Source organism: Mchenga conophoros, linkage group LG3, assembly GCF_057382185.1.
Source record: "Mchenga conophoros isolate Kocher_MC1m ecotype Shallow Benthic linkage group LG3, M_conophoros_male_GT1.1, whole genome shotgun sequence".
NCBI classification, from domain to species: domain Eukaryota; kingdom Metazoa; phylum Chordata; class Actinopteri; order Cichliformes; family Cichlidae; genus Mchenga; species Mchenga conophoros.
In genome coordinates, this window is record NC_140528.1 from 69,902,867 (window position 1) to 69,919,228 (window position 16,362).

The window sequence follows — 16,362 nt, forward strand, 5'->3', positions numbered from 1 at the left end:
ATGTCTTTATGAATATGATATCATCTTGTTTTAATTGCTAATATCTACAAAATTTTAGATTTCCAACATCATTGGTAAATGGTAAATGGCCTGTATTTATATAGCGCTTTACTAGTCCCTAAGGACCCCAAAGCGCTTTACATATCCAGTCATCCACCCATTCACACACACATTCACACACTGGTGATGGCAAGCTACATTGTAGCCACAGCCACCCTGGGACGCACTGACAGATCTGCCAGACGACAAAAGGTACAGTGACTATGTACAGTCTGAAAGTGAAGCACAACATGCAGTTAAAGAAACTGCACAAGAAAACATTGCGAAGTCACAAGACAAGCAAAAGGTTGCATACGCCAAGCGGGCCCTGAAAAAGTACAAAAATATTGTGTACAATGTAGGGGATCAAATTCTGCTTCTAAATATGAGGAAACGTGGGCGAAAAGGAGGAAGACTTGAACCGGATTTTTCCGGTCCCTACACAATTGATGACTTCAGTGGAAAATGTGTTAGACTGAAAAACGCTGAGGGAAATACTTTAAAAAGTCTATACAGTATTGACCAGAGGTGTGGACTCGAGTCACATGACTTGGACTCGAGTCAGACTCGAGTCATTAATTTTATGACTTTAGACTTGACTTGAAAAAATGTTCTAAGACTTGTGACTTGACTTGGACTTTTACACCAATGACTTGGGACTTGAATTGGACTTGAACCGGTTTACTTGAAAAGACTTGATATTTTACCCCAAATATAAAATTTAACATGCATATTATATAGAGATTGAAAATGTGACGTCATTCACGGGTAGAACCGCAAAGGATTCTGGGAACTCGTGGCAAGCGGTACTAGCGCACGCAGGCTTTCAATTGAAATCAGTCACACAGCGATAAAAAGAAACACAAAAATGTCAAGAAGCTGTTGTATTATTAACTGCAATAGCTGGTCGCATGACAGCCACGGGAAGCCGACGGGTAAAGAGATCGGTTGTTATCGGATTATGTCGTTGAAGAGAAATTGTTCGAGCCGTGTTTCCAAAGTAACAAAGACGCGACGGATGGTCTGGATTGCAGCCATTCAAAGATCAAATATAACGTCCCAGAACACTCCAGCTCACAGGTTAGTCTGCTCCAAGCATTTACACGAAGGTCAGTGTCTTTTAGTACTTAATACGTCACTTTCATAACATAATTGGTGATATAGGTTACAAGCAAGTCTGGCGCTGAACAGAAATTGTCGCGCTATGCTCCTTTATTTATTGTGCATAAATAGTGAATTGTCCTGACACAATATTGCGTTTCGCTTCTGTTATTATGGTACATTGACAAAAACATATACTTTTATTCACAGGATAAAACAGGTTTTTTGTATCACTAATTGCCCAGTACGATTACAGCATACAGTATTATTGTCACTGCTACATTTCTGTGATGCTACCAGAAATTATTTCCACTACTAATTAATTACCGTTGAGCTCAAAGGTCCTATTAATAAACGGTTAACGAATGTGTATTTATGATGACAATTTGTGAGACTGGTAAACTTATGATACGTACGATGGTCTTTCGTTCTACACGGTGCATTTCAAGGTCCTGTACCCATCCGTCGGTAAACTGTACCTGGGCTTGTTGCAGTGACCGGAAGTTACTAAACTTCATGAGTGTATGCACTCACTCCAAGAGCCGTATAATTATAAATATGCATATAAATATGCTAAGATGAGATAGCTGACTTCATCTAACTAGCAAATGTTGTCCAGGCTACGTTGGTGATACAGTTTTTTTTAATGTGTATGATATTTTTGTCATGCGATTTTAAAGCCGGTCCTACAACCGCATCCAAGAATAACATGCAGCTTATCTCAGAACTGTCGGTGAAAATTATTCTTGGAGCTAGGTTTAATTGAGCTGCATTTTAAAGAGGTGCAATTTCACAATTTGTGTATATTTTCTAAGTTCACTATTTTGTCATGTGTTGAGAAAAACACAGATTAAAAAATTACATGGTCTAATATTTACATTTAGCATAACTGCAACATTATTTTTTCGTTTTTTTTTTTTTAAAGACTCGAAAGGACTTGAAATTCAAAGTTTCAGACTTGTGACTTGACTCGGACTTTTACACCAGTGACTTGAGACTCGACTCTGACTTGCCTGACATTACTTGAGACTTGACTTGAGACTTGAGGATAAAGACTTGAGACTTACTTGAGACTTGCAAAACAATGACTTGGTCCCACCTCTGGTATTGACCACATTAAACCCTATAGAAGAAGCCACCCTGTCCAAGTCTCAACTCCAACTGAATCTGTTGAGAGTAGCCCATCTTCTGAGATGTGGCCTTGCAGTCCTCAGCATCAACATGAAGCGCTGCAAAATAACAGATCCTCTGTCATTCAGTTTGCACCAAAAATAGCTCAGGTAAAATCAGTCCAAGCACCAGAAGAGCTTGTACCAGTGACCCCCCAGAAACCCAGCACGCAAGAAAAAGGTGGCATAGCTAAAAATCTCATTCTGACCGGTTGGTCAATTGTTGCCTGTTTGGCTAGTCAAATGGATAGAATGTTTTATTTTTTTCTCCCCTCTTGCTAATTTTGACCTGTTGGTCCAATTTTGGCTAATTTCTGATTTACATAAAGCTACTCCCCTCTGGCATGTTTATGTTGTTGGCCCGTTGGCCCTTGTCTGCTTGTGGCCCGTTGGCCCTTGTCTGCTTGTCGCCCGTTGGCCATTGACCGTGATTTTCAAATGGCAACTGTTATTACTAAAGAAACTTATCATATTTTGTTTTTTAGTGAAGTGGCTTTGGGCTGCAAAAGACACCGGGCGTGTGGAGGCAGTCGTTGGGCCATACAAATTGCATGACTCTTCTTTTCGCACACTGGAGGACAGTGGGTGGCTTTCTGATGAGGTAAGTGAAATAATCATTTTTGGTCCTAGTGGTGGTCTGTAAAAATAATCTTCTTTTAATCCAAACAGGTCATTGATGCATACCTGCACTGCCTCATTAGGAAACAAAAGGCAAGTAAGAACGTATGCCGGTTATTTCACAAAGGTATTTTATACAATTTTGTAATCTTTTTAAAAAAAAAAAAATCTTGCATTTTTCAGAAACCCGTGTATCAGTTGTCTTGCGTTGTTGCAACCTCTCTGTTTTCTGGGAAGTTTAAATGTGTCAGCAAGGTAATGTAGAGGTTATATTGGTTATATAGTGTATGTTATGTAAATAAATCTAAACCTTTATAAACGTAAAAATATTCCACAGATGTTGTTTCCGGCTGAGGACATTTGGTTGTGCCTACTGAACTCTGGTGCACACTGGATCCTTGTGGTACATGTTCACACCTCATGTGTTTTTTCTCTTTTTTGTTTTACTGTTCTTTTTAGCAGCATATTCTTATTTTGAAAATGCTTACAATTGATTATGTTTACTTAAGTGAGTGTAATACGCATATTCTACTAAATACAATTTTAATTTTAGGTTGTCAAAATCTCCTCACAATCTATACTGCTGTTAGACCCTCTTGGAAATGAAGGTTGTTATGAAAGGAAAGTTATGCGTAACTGGAGGTATTCATCATTCATTAATTATCTGTTTTAGGTTGTGGGGTTTTTTTTCTTTTTATTTAGAGCAAAATGCTGGCTAAATTTTAAAAACTTGTTTTGTTTTTATTAGGAATTTTCTGAAGATGAAAGGAAAGGAAGAGTCCCGAGTGGATTGGAAAATGGAGACTCTGCCACACAACAAGCACATGGACTCCAGCAGTTGTGGAGTTTTAGTGTTGAAGGTATTTAATAACCAATTGTATTTAATGTATTTAACTAGAATTAAGTTAATCAATTGCAATTACTGTAGCATATTTTACAGTTTGCTGAACACTACCTTCTGAGTGGAGAGGTTACTAGGGTGCTGACCACTCCAGAAGCCATTGGGCTGCACCGCACTGAAATTGCTTGCGGACTGCTAGAACAACAAAGTAAGTTGAGTCATGTGCTTTTGTATTGCAATAGCACTTTCAGTTTTGTTTAAAACTGTTAGGTTGAATGTCAGTGTGTTTCTAGGTAATGCTGATGACTACTGTGTGGTTTGTTCCATGCTGGAAGCCGATCCTGAGTCCAGTATGATTGAAATGGTAAAACAAATAAACCACAAATGCAATATACAGTGGCTTGCAATAGTATTCGGCCCCCTTGAACTTTTCCACATTTTGTCACATTACAGCCACAAACACAAATCAATTTTAATTGGAATTCCACGTGAAAGACCAATACAAAGTGGTGTACACGTGAGAAGTGGAACAACAATCATACATGATTCCAAACAATTTTTACAAATGAATAACTGAAAAGTGGGGTGTGTGTAATTATTCAGCCCCCTGAGTCAATATTTTGTAGAACCACCTTTATCTGCAATTACAGCTGCCAGTCTTTTAGGGTATGTCTCTACCAGCTAGAGACTGGTAGAGACATTGGTCTTTCACGTGGAATTCCAATAAAATTGATTCATGTTTGTGAATGCAATCTGACAAAATGTGGAAAAGTTCACAGGGGCCGAATACTTTTGCAAGCCACTGTAGTAATAATTTTCTCATCAAATTCATAATGTTGGTTAACACACTTACACACACCCCCCTTCTCCCTCTTCAGGTGCAGTGCGAGTTTTGTTCCAGATGGGTACATTTTGGATGTGCTCAATATGACAGCAGCCTGGTCAAGTACCTGTGCGACAAATGTGCATAATTTGTACACTGTTTCTTTTTCAGTTCTTTCTCCCTGTGTTCTGTTGGATCTATAAATGTCAAATATATGTATCTGTAAATATATTCAGTAAATATATACTGTAACTATAATGGAGTGAGTTCATTGTCATAGTTTATATAGTCAGGTGTTCCAATCACTTCAGTGGTGACAGCTGTATAACTTAAGCACCTTGGCATGCAGACTGCTTCTACAAACAAGTGCCAAACCATGCTACTGTTGTTATTATAAACTAGAAGCATAATTCTGATGGGAAGAATTACGTGCCAAAACATGCTACCTTTGTTAATAAGAGCAAGAAGCATAATTCTGACGGGAAGAATTACGTGCCAAAACATGCTACCTTTGTTAATAAGAGCAAGAAGCATAATTCTGACAGGAAGAATTGCGTGCCAAAACATGCTACCTTTGTGAATGTGACCTACAAGCACACTTTAATGGGTAAAAAGAAGTGTCAAACCGAACTGCCTTTATGAATATCAGCTACAAACATACTCTGATGGGCAAAGTTAAGTGGCAAACAGTCATATCTACTTAAATTTGTGCTGGAATTATTGTTTGGCAGCAGAAATGTGCATAAATTACATACAGTAGGACATTTTGCCAAAGTAGGGCAGTTTGTCATATGGCAGCGTAAAATTATCCTACTGGTAGGACGGTTTGCCAAAGTAGGACTGTTTGTCAGGGGACACCGTAAAATTATCCTACGGGTAGGACGTTTTGCCAAAGTAGGATGGTTTGTCAGAACACCGGCCCAGTGTTGTTCTTTTGGTTTTTCCTCTTGTATCCATCCCCAATATTTGAATCCGTAACACATGTTAACTCTGCTTGCTTGTTGAGATGCAGATTATGCTGTAGGTAAGGCACCACAACCTTGAGAAATAACATGAATCAATTATTTAAAAATGATACTGTTTTGTAGTTTCAGACAAGCTCTAGCAACACTGGATTTTGTTAACGCCCTGGAACAGCATCCTTCACTCTTCTTCTCATCCATGTGCTACACCAAGACCAGGCTGACAGCTGATGTTCTAGAAAACATCTTCCATCCACCTGGCAGCACCAGGCGTCAGTCGAGAGTACTAAGCCACTGGCAAGACTACCTGCTTTCCGTAGAAGGTATTAAATTTGGTTGAAACTGTAGTAATGTGTATATTTATGTCAGCATAGTGTAATGGGACTTTTTTTCAGTTTATTCTCATTAGAAATAACTTTTTTTTCCTCCTTTTCCATCCTCAGAAAAAAGTGGAAATCTGTCCATATGTTTGCAACTGGACTGAGGGAAATTCCTCCAGCAGCAATTCTTATGCAAGGGGCTCCAGGTCTCAGATTTGACTTTTAATCTTTAATGATGCCATCACCTAACAATTCCTAAAAATTACTTTAATTACAAATTAAAATATTTTTGTTGTATTTATTGTGTTTACAGTGGTCCCTCATTTATTGCAGGAGTTACATTCTAAAAAATAACCCGCGATAAGTGAAATCTGCAAAGTAGCTAGCTATATTTTTTACAATTATTATAGATGTTCTAAGGCTGTAAAACCCCATAGACGTGGATGGGGTAGCGCATGTGCATGCGGTTTGTCTTTTCTGGTCAGGGAGTGGAGAATCACACTGCAAAGAGAGCTATAGGATGCTTCCTCCCACTGTTCACTGAATCGCCCATCCACAAGTTTTGCAGTGCTGGCTCAATCGTCGGCTGCCACACCACTAAGATTAGTATAATACTCTAACTCAGTAACAGACAACAGTTTGATAAAATGCTATGTAAAAAAAAAAAGAAACCACAAGATTAGATTCTATAAGTTTCAAAGACATTTAGTTTATATTTTTTATATAATACAGTACATGTGTACGAATGACCGGCAATAATTCAGTCACTGAAATTATCCATGAAACTACACTCAACAAAAATATAAACGCAACACCTTTGTTACTGCTCCCATTCCCCATGGGATGGACGTAGAGACCTAAAATTCATTCCAGATACACAATATAACCATCCCTCCCAAACAGTGGTCACAAATCAGTCCAAATGTGTGGTAGTGGGCACATCTGCTATATTGAGATAATCCATCCCACCTCACAGGTGTGCCACATCAGGATGCTGATCTGACATCATGAGTAGTGCACAGGTGTACCTCAGACTGCCCACAACAAAAGGCCACCCTGGAATGTGCAGTTTTGTCTCACAGCAAAATGCCACAGATGCCACAAGCAATGAGGGAGCGTGCAATTGGCATGCTGACAGCAGGAATGTCAACCAGATCTGTCGCCCGTGCATTGAATGTTCATTTCTCAACCATAAGCCGTCTCCACAGGCGTTTCAGAGAATATGGCAGCACATCCAACCCGCCTCACAACCGCAGACCTCGTGTAACCACACCAGCCCAGGACCTCCACATCCAGCAGGTTCACCTCCAAGATCGTCTGAGACCAGCCACCCAGACAGCTGCTGGAACAATTGGTTTGCACAACCAAACAATTTCTGCACAAACTGTCAGAAACCGTCTCAGGGACACTCAACTGCATGCCCGTCGTCCTCATCGGGGTCTTGACCTGACTCCAGCTCGTCGCCGTAACAGACTTGTGTGGGCAAATGCTCACATTCGATGGCGTCTGGCACGTTGGAGAGGTGTGCGCTTCACGGATGAATCATGGTTCACATTGTTCAGGGCAGATGGCAGCTGAGAATGTCCCAGTTCTTGCATGGCCAGCATACTCACTGGACATGTCACCCATTGAGCATGTTCGGGATGTGCTTGACCGGTGTATACGACAGCGTGTACCAGTTCCCACAAATATCCAACAACCTCGCACAGCCATTGAAGTGGAGTGGACCAACATTCCACAGGCCACAATTGACAATCTGATAGACTCCATGCGACGATGTGTTGCACTGCATGAGGCAAATGATGGTCACACCAGATACTGACCGGTTCTGGGTCCCCAGACCCCCAATAGCGCAAAAAACTGCACATTCCAGGGTGGCCTTTTGTTGTGGGCAGTCTGAGGTACACCTGTGCACTACTCATGATGTCAGATCAGCATCCTGATGTGGCACACCTGTGAGGTGGGATGGATTGTCTCAATATAGCAGATGTGCCCACTACCACACATTTGGACTGATTTGTGACCACTGTTTGGGAGGGATGGTTATATTGTGTATCTGGAATGAATTTTAGGTCTCTACGTCCATCCCATGGGGAATGGGAGCAGTAACAAAGGTCTTGCGTTTATATTTTTGTTGAGTGTAGCTAAGTAATTCCTTAATGCGTGTAGATTAAAGAAACGTATTTTACCTGGATAAGATTGTCTCTGATGAGTCTAAGGTACAAAACATGCCAGCGACGATGATTACCTTTTACTAGCTCCATGAGAATTAAAAATGTACAAAAAAAAATGGAGCGACATTTCTGGGTCCATTTTAAAGTTTTCACGCTGTGGCGATAGCAACCGGAAAAACAGCGACCCGAAGTAAGGGCAGACTTGAACGAAGGGTAGAAGGCTGTCCAATTTCACAGCCACTCACTTCCGTCCTAAACGGCCGTCGAAGCCCAAAGCCTGAGAACTGGCTTTGTAACCCTTTCCATACTGACAGATGGCAGTGACTTTGTTTCACAGGTGTTTTTTTAGATAGTGGCATGATGTGTTGCTTTTTGAGATCTCTTAGCCAGCTTCACTTTGTCAGACAAGTCTGTTTCAGTGATTCCTTCATTCAAAAGTTCTGCCAGTATTCAGGGTGTGTTTGTTGAAGTGGAAATAAGCTTTCCAAAAACTATGGTTAATGACACTTTCATTATCTGTTGTCAGATAATCAGTGTTGGGTGTAATGCATTACTAAGTAGTGCGTTACTGTAATTAAATTACTTTTCCACTGAAAAAGTAGAGTAACTAATTACTATTCATTTTTAGGTATTTTCATTACAGTTACTTACAATGTACTTGCGTTACATTGTAAAATAATTAAACTCACTGAATATCATTATTTAATTTCAATAATTTGTCTTCTAAACCTAGAAGTAAACTCTGCCGCTTTAACATCGCTGTAGTGCAGGTGCACGTCATTTTGCGCCAGTTTGCTGCATAGTCGTATTCGAAAGATGTCGGACTCGGATGAAGCGAGTGGCTGTTTTATGAAATGGACATATTCCCGTGTCTTCACTTTTCTGAAACAAGCAGACAAGAATATTACAGTAATATGTAACCTATGTCCTGGGGAGAAAAAACTATCGGCTGCTGTTAATAGCATGAGTAATCTACTGAAGCGCCTGACATGAGAGCATAGACGAACACTTCTGAGTGATCCTTGTTCATCATCCATGGATAACACCGCGGCAACTCCTGCTAAGCAGGCAAAACCTGATTTTACTTCAGCAGCACAGAAAGCGTCTGAAGGCGAGCTTAAAAACATGATTGCAGCCTATATTGTGGAAGAGATGCTACCGCTGCCTACTGTAGAGTCTCCGTCTTTAAAACAATTTATTTTTTATTTAAAGAGTTTAATTTCTATTGTTTGCCCACTCAAGGTTTATAGGGTTTATAGAGCCCGCGCCTTGATCCAGGCCTGACGACAGCGGCGGACCATCCGTTCAGCAGCAGGCACGTCGACCTCCGCTTCCTGATGGCTGAAGATAGGAGGATGAAAACCATGACAGACCTCAAAGGGCGAGAGACCGGTGGCGGAAGAGACGTGAAGGTTATGAGACAACTCAGCCCACACCAGGTAACAAGGCCAAAGCGGTTGGGCAGAGACGAAGCACCGTAAGAAGCGCCCCAACTGTTGATTGGTCCGTTCAACCTGCCCATTGGTCTGAGGGTGATAGCCGGACGAGAGGCTGGGAGACGCTCCAATCAGGCGGCAAAAGGCTTTCCAGAACCTGGCGGTGAACTGGGGTCCCCGATCGGAGACTATGTCCTTGGGGAATCCGTGAAGCCAGACGACATGGTCCAGGAGGAGCTCGGCCGTCCGTTTGGCGGAGGGGAGGCCGGCCAGGGCAACCAGGTGCACCGCCTTAGAAAACCGGTCCACAAAGGTGAGGATGGTGTCAAGACCGTCCACAGATGGGAGGCCAGTAACAAAGTCAAGACCGACATGGGACCAGGGACGTCTCGGCACAGGAAGAGGGCGAAGGTCGCCAGCGGGCGGCTGGGTGGAGGACTTGGCCCGAGCACAGGTGTCACAGGCGGAAACGAAGTCATGGACGTCCCGAGTCATGGAGGGCCACCAGAAGGCACGACGGAGGAGCTGGAGGGTCCTGTCGGGCCCTGGGTGACCAGAGAGCGGAGAGGAGTGAGCCCAGAGCAAGGCCTCCTGACGGCACCGGGATGGTACATAGAGCCTCCCAGCCGGGGTGTCAGGAGGCCTTGCTCTGGGCTCACTCCTCCCCGCTCTCTGGTCACCCAGGCAAGGCCTCCTGACGGCACCGGGATGGTACATAGAGCCTCCCAGCCGGGGTGTCAGGCGGAGGCGGTTCGGCGGTCAGGGCATCCCGGATAGAGTCCTCCAAGGGCCACCGAAGGGGGGCAGCAAAACAATGAGACGGTAGGATAGGTCCAGGGTCTGACGTGAGGCCGTCCTGGGCGAACTGCCTGGAGAGAGCGTCTGCCTTGGTGTTCTTGGAGCCAGGGCGGTAGGCGAGGTGGAAGTTGTAAGGTTCGAAGAATAAGGCCCAACGGGCCTGCCTTGGGTTGAGCTGCTTGGCAGAACGAATATGGATCAGGTTCTGGTGATCAGTCCAGATCAGAAACGGTTCTTTCGCTCCCAGGAGCCAATGCCGCCACTCTTCCAAGGCCCACTTGATGGCCAGGAGTTCCCGGTCGCCGACACCGTACCGTCGCTGCGTGTCAGAGAATTTCCTCGAGAAATAGCAGCACGGGTGAAGTTTCCCATCCGGGCCGTGTTGAGAGAGGACGGCGCCAGCGCCAACATCGGAGGCATCCACCTCCACCACAAAATCTCTGGCAGGATCAGGGTGGAGCAGGACGGGAGCTGTAGCAAACCGGCGTATAAGGTCTCGGAATGCCTGTTTCGCACCAGGGGGGAGGCAGAAGGGCTTGGGCAGGTTAGCTGGTTTGGTGAGGGATGTCAGTGGGGCGACAATGGTGCTGAAATTGCGGATAAAGCGCCGATAGAAATTGGCAAAGCCCAGGAAGCTCTGTAGCTGCTTAAGGCTGGAGGGCTGAGGCCACTGGGTCACGGCTTGGACCTTTTGCGGGTCCATGGTCAGGCCATTGGAGGAGATGGTGAAGCCCAGGAAGGTAGTGGACCGCTGATGGAAGGCACACTTCTCCAGTTTGCAGAACAGCTGGTACTCGAGCAGCCTGCTCAGCACGGCCCGCACATGGCGAATATGGTCCACTTCGGTGCGGGAGTAGATCAAGATGTCATCCAGATAGGCAAACACCCACCGGCCCAGCATGTCCCGCAAGACATCGTTGATCAGATGTTGGAAGACAGCAGGGCTGTTGCAGAGGCCGAAGGGCATCACCAGATACTCCCAGTGTCCGTTAGGGGTGATGAAGGCCGTCTTCCATTCGTCCCCTTCCCTAATCCGCACCAAATTGTAGGTGCTGCGTAGGTCTAGTTTGGTGAAGATGCAGGCCTGGGAGAGGGAATCGAGTGCGGTGGATAGCAGAGGAAGAGGATGGCGGTTCTTAACAGTGATTTTATTCAAGCCCCGGTAGTCTATACAGGGGCGAAGCCCGCCGTCTTTCTTCTTGACAAAGAAGAATCCCGCAGCTGCAGGGGAGGTAGAAGGGCGAATGAAGCCCTGTTGGAGAGCCTCGGCGACGTACTCCTCCATGGCTTTGTTCTCTGCGGGTGACAGCGAGAACAGGCGACCACGAGGAGGGACCGCTCCCGGGAGGAGCTCGATGGCCATGTCGTAGGAGCGATGAGGAGGGAGAGCAGAGGCTCGCCTCTTACTGAAGACCTCAGATAGGTCGTGGTAAGCCGGAGGGATCTTATCCAGATCAATGGGCTCCGGGGGTGACGCCTCTTCTGACTTTGAGTCCTTTCCAGTCCGGAAGAGAAGGCAGCGGCGTGAACACTGGGGACCCCAGTCCAGGATCCGGCAGGAAGACCAGGAGACGTGGGGGTCATGTTGACGGAACCAGGGGTAGCCGAGGATGAGAGGAGAGGAAGTGGCCGAGACTACTAAAAACCGGATCTCCTCCTGATGATCCCCGACAGACATGCGGACTGGCTGGGTCTGGAACTGGATCGGGTAGGGTTGGAGTGGTCGCCCGTCTACTGAGGTCACCGGGAGGAATCGGTCGACGGAAGTCAACGGAATGCGAAGCCGAGAGGCCAGTTTCTGATCGATGAAGTTCTCAGCGGCTCCGGTGTCCAGGAGGGCTTCAGATGAGAGCCGTTGGTGTTTCAGGTGAAAAGTTACCGGTAACAAAAAACGAGAGGGGTCAGAGGAGTGGGAAGGGCCAGTCTACCTGGCGTCATCGTTTCCCGGCCGTAGCGGGCACTGGGGACGACGGTGTCGAGCTGATCCACAGTAGGCGCAGAGGCCCTCACGCCAGCGTCTCTCTTTCTCCTCTTTGGGGAGTCCACCCAGCTGCATGGGCTCCTCGCTGGATGTGCTGCTTGGGCTAGCTGTGGCTCCATCAGAGGGGGGAGGAGGTCGCGAAGACGTGGTCCTCTGAGGCTGGAAGGGTTTGGAGGCCCGAGGGGTATGGCGAGGCCGCGACATCACACGTTGGTCAATCTTCAGCGCGAGGTCCACGGCCTCATCCAGGGTTTTAGGGGCCTCACGGCCGGTCATCTCGTCTCGGATGTAGTCAGCCAGTCCCTCCAGAAAAATAGAGCGCAGAGAAGCGTCTCCCCACTGTAGCTTAGCGGCCAGGGTGCGGAATTGAGAGGCAAAGTGACAGACGGGTCGGCTGCCCTGGCGTAGATGAAGCAGCTGTGACTCCACTTCCACTTCGCTGCTCGGGGGAACAAACGTCTTCTTTAATTCCTCCACAAACAGGGCATAGTCATTGCAAGCTGCCGATTTATTGTAGTAGAGAGCCGCGGCCCATTCCTGAGCCTGGCCAGACAAGAGAAAGGGCAACCTTTGCACGAGCGGTGGCGTATTTAGTGGGCTGACACTCGAACAGTATGTCTAAAGTGGCAAGCAAACCATCAGGCCGACCATCAACTCCGTTCCACTTGTCTGGTAATCCGATCCGGGGTTCCGCGCTCACCGGCGCTGGCTGACGTTGCAGCGAGGTGACGGAAGTGGAACGTTGGAGGACAGTTTCGGTGAGGGACTCCACTTTTGTGCACATCCGATCTACCACACCGCGAAGATATAGAACTTCGGCTTTCAGCCGTTCAAATTCCGCTGGGTCTATAGCGGGCTCAGACATCCTGTCACGGCGGGCGAGCTACGCACAGTAGCGCGGCGTGCCGGTGTAGCGTGCTGACTAGACCCAAGCGCGGCTACGGCTAGCGGTGGGTTTGGAGCAGACACGCAGTTATTCTAGTAACGATCAGTGCACGTAGCGTGGCTTCGGAACTGTCGTTACAGACAGAGAGCGAGCGGAGCCGGGAAGAGAAAAAGGATTGAAGGGAAAAACACTCACGGTTGCTGAATCAGGCGGAGACTGACGTCGGCAGAGTTTCGGAGCTCCTGACACGAAGAGAATGATGTCTGAGCGGCGAACAGGTGGGTGGCGTCTCTCTTTTAACCCCGGCCCCGTGATCAGCTGATCACAGCTGATCACCGGCTGACACCTTTTGCGCGCCACGGACCGGTTTATGCCCGACAATATTTTCATGGACCGGCCTTTAAGGTGTCGCGGATAAATACAACAAAATAAAACTAGTACCGGTACCGAAAAAAAGAAAATTTATTCATAACACACGTGAAAAGACCAAGGAAAACCGAGTTAACGATAAAAAGGATAACAGAATAACGCTGAAAACTATACATTTCACACCTGAGCCTCAAATCTCCCGGCCCGGTACCAAACGACTCACGGACCGGTACCGGTCTGAGGCCCGGGGGTTGGGGACCGCTGCTCTAATGCACAGAGAACCAGTTGTGAAACGCACAGTAAGGAAATGGTCGGCAGAGACTGAAGAGGCCCTGAGGGACTTTTTCCATTCTACTGTGTGGGAGAACCTCTGCAGCCCCCTGGAGGATGACCTCAACAGCATCACAGACTGCATTACGGATTACATGAACTTGTGTGTGGACAGCACCATACCCAGCATAAAGGTATGGTGTTTTTCTAACAACAAGCCATGGATAAATCCTGAAATTAAGGCTCTCCTCAAGGAGAAGAAGAGAGCCTTTAGATCTGGAGACAAACAGGAGCTGAGAGTTGTCCAGAAGAAGCTGAAATGGAAGATAAGGCAAGGGAAGGAAAACTACAGGAGGAAGATGGAAGAGCAGCTGCAACAGGACAACATCAGAGGGGTTTGGAACAGCCTTAAGAAAATCTCAGGACAAAAACAAATCCCCCAGGCTGCAGGAGACTTGGGGTGGGTGAATGGCCTAAATAAATATTTTAATAGGTTTGATCAAACACCGACCCCTCCCACAGCATCGTCCCCCCTCCTGCAATTTCCTTCATCTTCAGGGACTGCCTGTCCTTCATCTCAGGACTTCACACCTCTCAGTTTCACACCTCCCAGCTCCCAGTCATTACACCCACCCCCGGCTTCTGTGGACTCCAACATACACCCCCCTCCCCCAAAATCCACTCTTTCTATCTCAGCACTTCAAGTGAGGAATGAGCTTCGCAAGATCAAGGTGCACAAGGCTGCAGGTCCAGATGGCATCAGCTCCAGGCTCCTGAGATGCTGTGTAGATGAACTGTGTGGCATCATAGGATATCTGTTCAACCTGAGCCTGTCACTGGGGAAAGTACCACAGCTGTGGAAGACATCCTGTGTGGTACCGGTACCAAAGACCTCCCATGCCAAGGACCTCAGCAGCTACAGGCCAGTAGCCCTGACATCACATCTGATGAAGACCCTCGAGAGGTTGGTTCTAAACCATCTGCGCCCCCTGGTGAGGTCTTCATTGGATCCGCTGCAGTTTGCTTACTAGCCTGGCATTGGGGTGGAGGACGCCATCATCTACCTCCTGCACCGAGCTCTGACTTACCTGGAGAAGCCTGGAAGCACTTTGAGGATCATGTTCTTTGATTTCTCCAGTGCTTTTAACACCATCCAGCCATGACTTCTGAGAGATAAGCTGGAGCTATCGGGAGTGGACCACCACATGTCCCAGTGGATACTGGACTACCTCACAGAACGCCCAGAATATGTGAGGTCACAGGGCTGTGTCTCTGATATGCTGGTCTGCAGTACGGGGGCCCCACAGGGAACTGTGCTGGCACCGTTCCTCTTCACCCTCTACACTGCAGACTTCTCCATCAACTCCCCACGCTGCCACCTACAGAAGTTCTCTGACGACTCTGCCATAGTCAGCCTCATCACAGGTGAGGACGACTCAGAGTACAGACAGTGGACTCTGGACTTTGTTGACTGATGTCAGCAGAACCACCTGCTGATCAACGCCGGGAAAGCCAAGGAGTTGGTGGTGGACTTCCGGAGACGCAGACCCACCACACTGACACCGGTGAACATCCAGGGAGTGGACATTGAGATAGTGGACTCTTATAGGTACCTGGGTGTTCATCTGAATAATAAACTGAACTGGAGCCACAACACTGATGCTCTTTACAGGAAGGATCAGAGCAGACTCTACCTGCTGAGGCGGCTGAGGTCATTTGGAGTACAGGGAGCGCTTTTAAAGACCTTCTATGACTCTGTGGTGGCATCCGTCATTTTTTACAGTGTTGTATGTTGGAGCAGCAGTTTATCGGCAGCTGAGAGGAAGAGGTTGGATAAACTCATCAGGAAGGCCAGCTCTGTTCTGGGATGCACCCTGGACCCAGTGCAGGTGGTGGGAGACAGAAGGACTCTGGCCAAAATAACATCTCTGATGGACAGAGTCTCCCACCCCATGCATGTAAATGTTGCTGAACTGCAGAGCTCCTTCAGTGACAGACTGCTACATCCTAGATGCATGAAGGAGCGTTTCTGTAGGTTCTTCCTCCCTGCAGCTGTCAGACTGTACAATCAAAACTGCTCCCAACAATCATAGATGTTTGCATCTGCGCTGTAACTGCAATAATTTAATCAACTGATTCGCACTACAACCTGGTTTGCCTCTTATCTGAAGTTATTTTTATTTAATAACTGTACAGTACTCTCTGTATATAGTAACCACTGTCCTTAATGTAAATATGTAAGAAAAATTGTGTATGTTTCTGTTCTGTGTCCTGTGTACTGTTTGTTATATATGTGTCTTTCTGGCTGCTGTTACAACCAAATTTCCCCTTGTGGGACAATTAAAGGATTATTCTATTCTATATAAGAAATGCATGTGTTGGTTTATTTATATGTCTGTATGTAGACATGTGTATTTAAAGTGGCATAGAAGGTTGCTGAAATGGTATTACTAATTTTTTCAGTTTTTATTTTTGTGTATTCTTTATTCATCCTTAATTTTTTCTTTTTTCCTATTATTTATGACATTTTATTTATTATCATTATTATTTATTTATTTATTTATTTTAATGTTGA

The 16,362-nt window shown here is 46.1% G+C and overlaps 1 protein-coding gene across 1 annotated transcript; it reads left to right on the forward strand.

The window, feature by feature from the left end:
• The first annotated feature begins 424 nt into the window (after positions 1–424).
• LOC146580325 (uncharacterized) lies at positions 425–4,739 on the forward strand. Its single transcript, XM_085266992.1, has 11 exons — positions 425–554; positions 2,245–2,490; positions 2,795–2,910; positions 2,979–3,020; positions 3,111–3,182; positions 3,265–3,330; positions 3,481–3,569; positions 3,676–3,787; positions 3,868–3,976; positions 4,062–4,132; positions 4,647–4,739. The coding sequence occupies exons 1-11, from the start codon at positions 425–427 to the stop codon at positions 4,737–4,739; spliced, it is 1,146 nt and encodes a 381-aa protein (XP_085123118.1).
• Positions 4,740–16,362: the final 11,623 nt, after the last annotated feature.

Excerpts from the sequence above, each read along its gene's own strand:
- LOC146580325 (XM_085266992.1), top strand. The coding sequence starts at position 425 with ATGAGGAAACGTGGGCGAAAAGGAGGAAGACTTGAACCGGATTTTTCC. Across the intron at positions 2,491-2,794 it reads ACCCAGCACGCAAGAAAAAG|TGAAGTGGCTTTGGGCTGCA; the intron begins GTGGCATAGCTA and ends TTTGTTTTTTAG. Across the intron at positions 3,977-4,061 it reads CGGACTGCTAGAACAACAAA|GTAATGCTGATGACTACTGT; the intron begins GTAAGTTGAGTC and ends GTGTGTTTCTAG.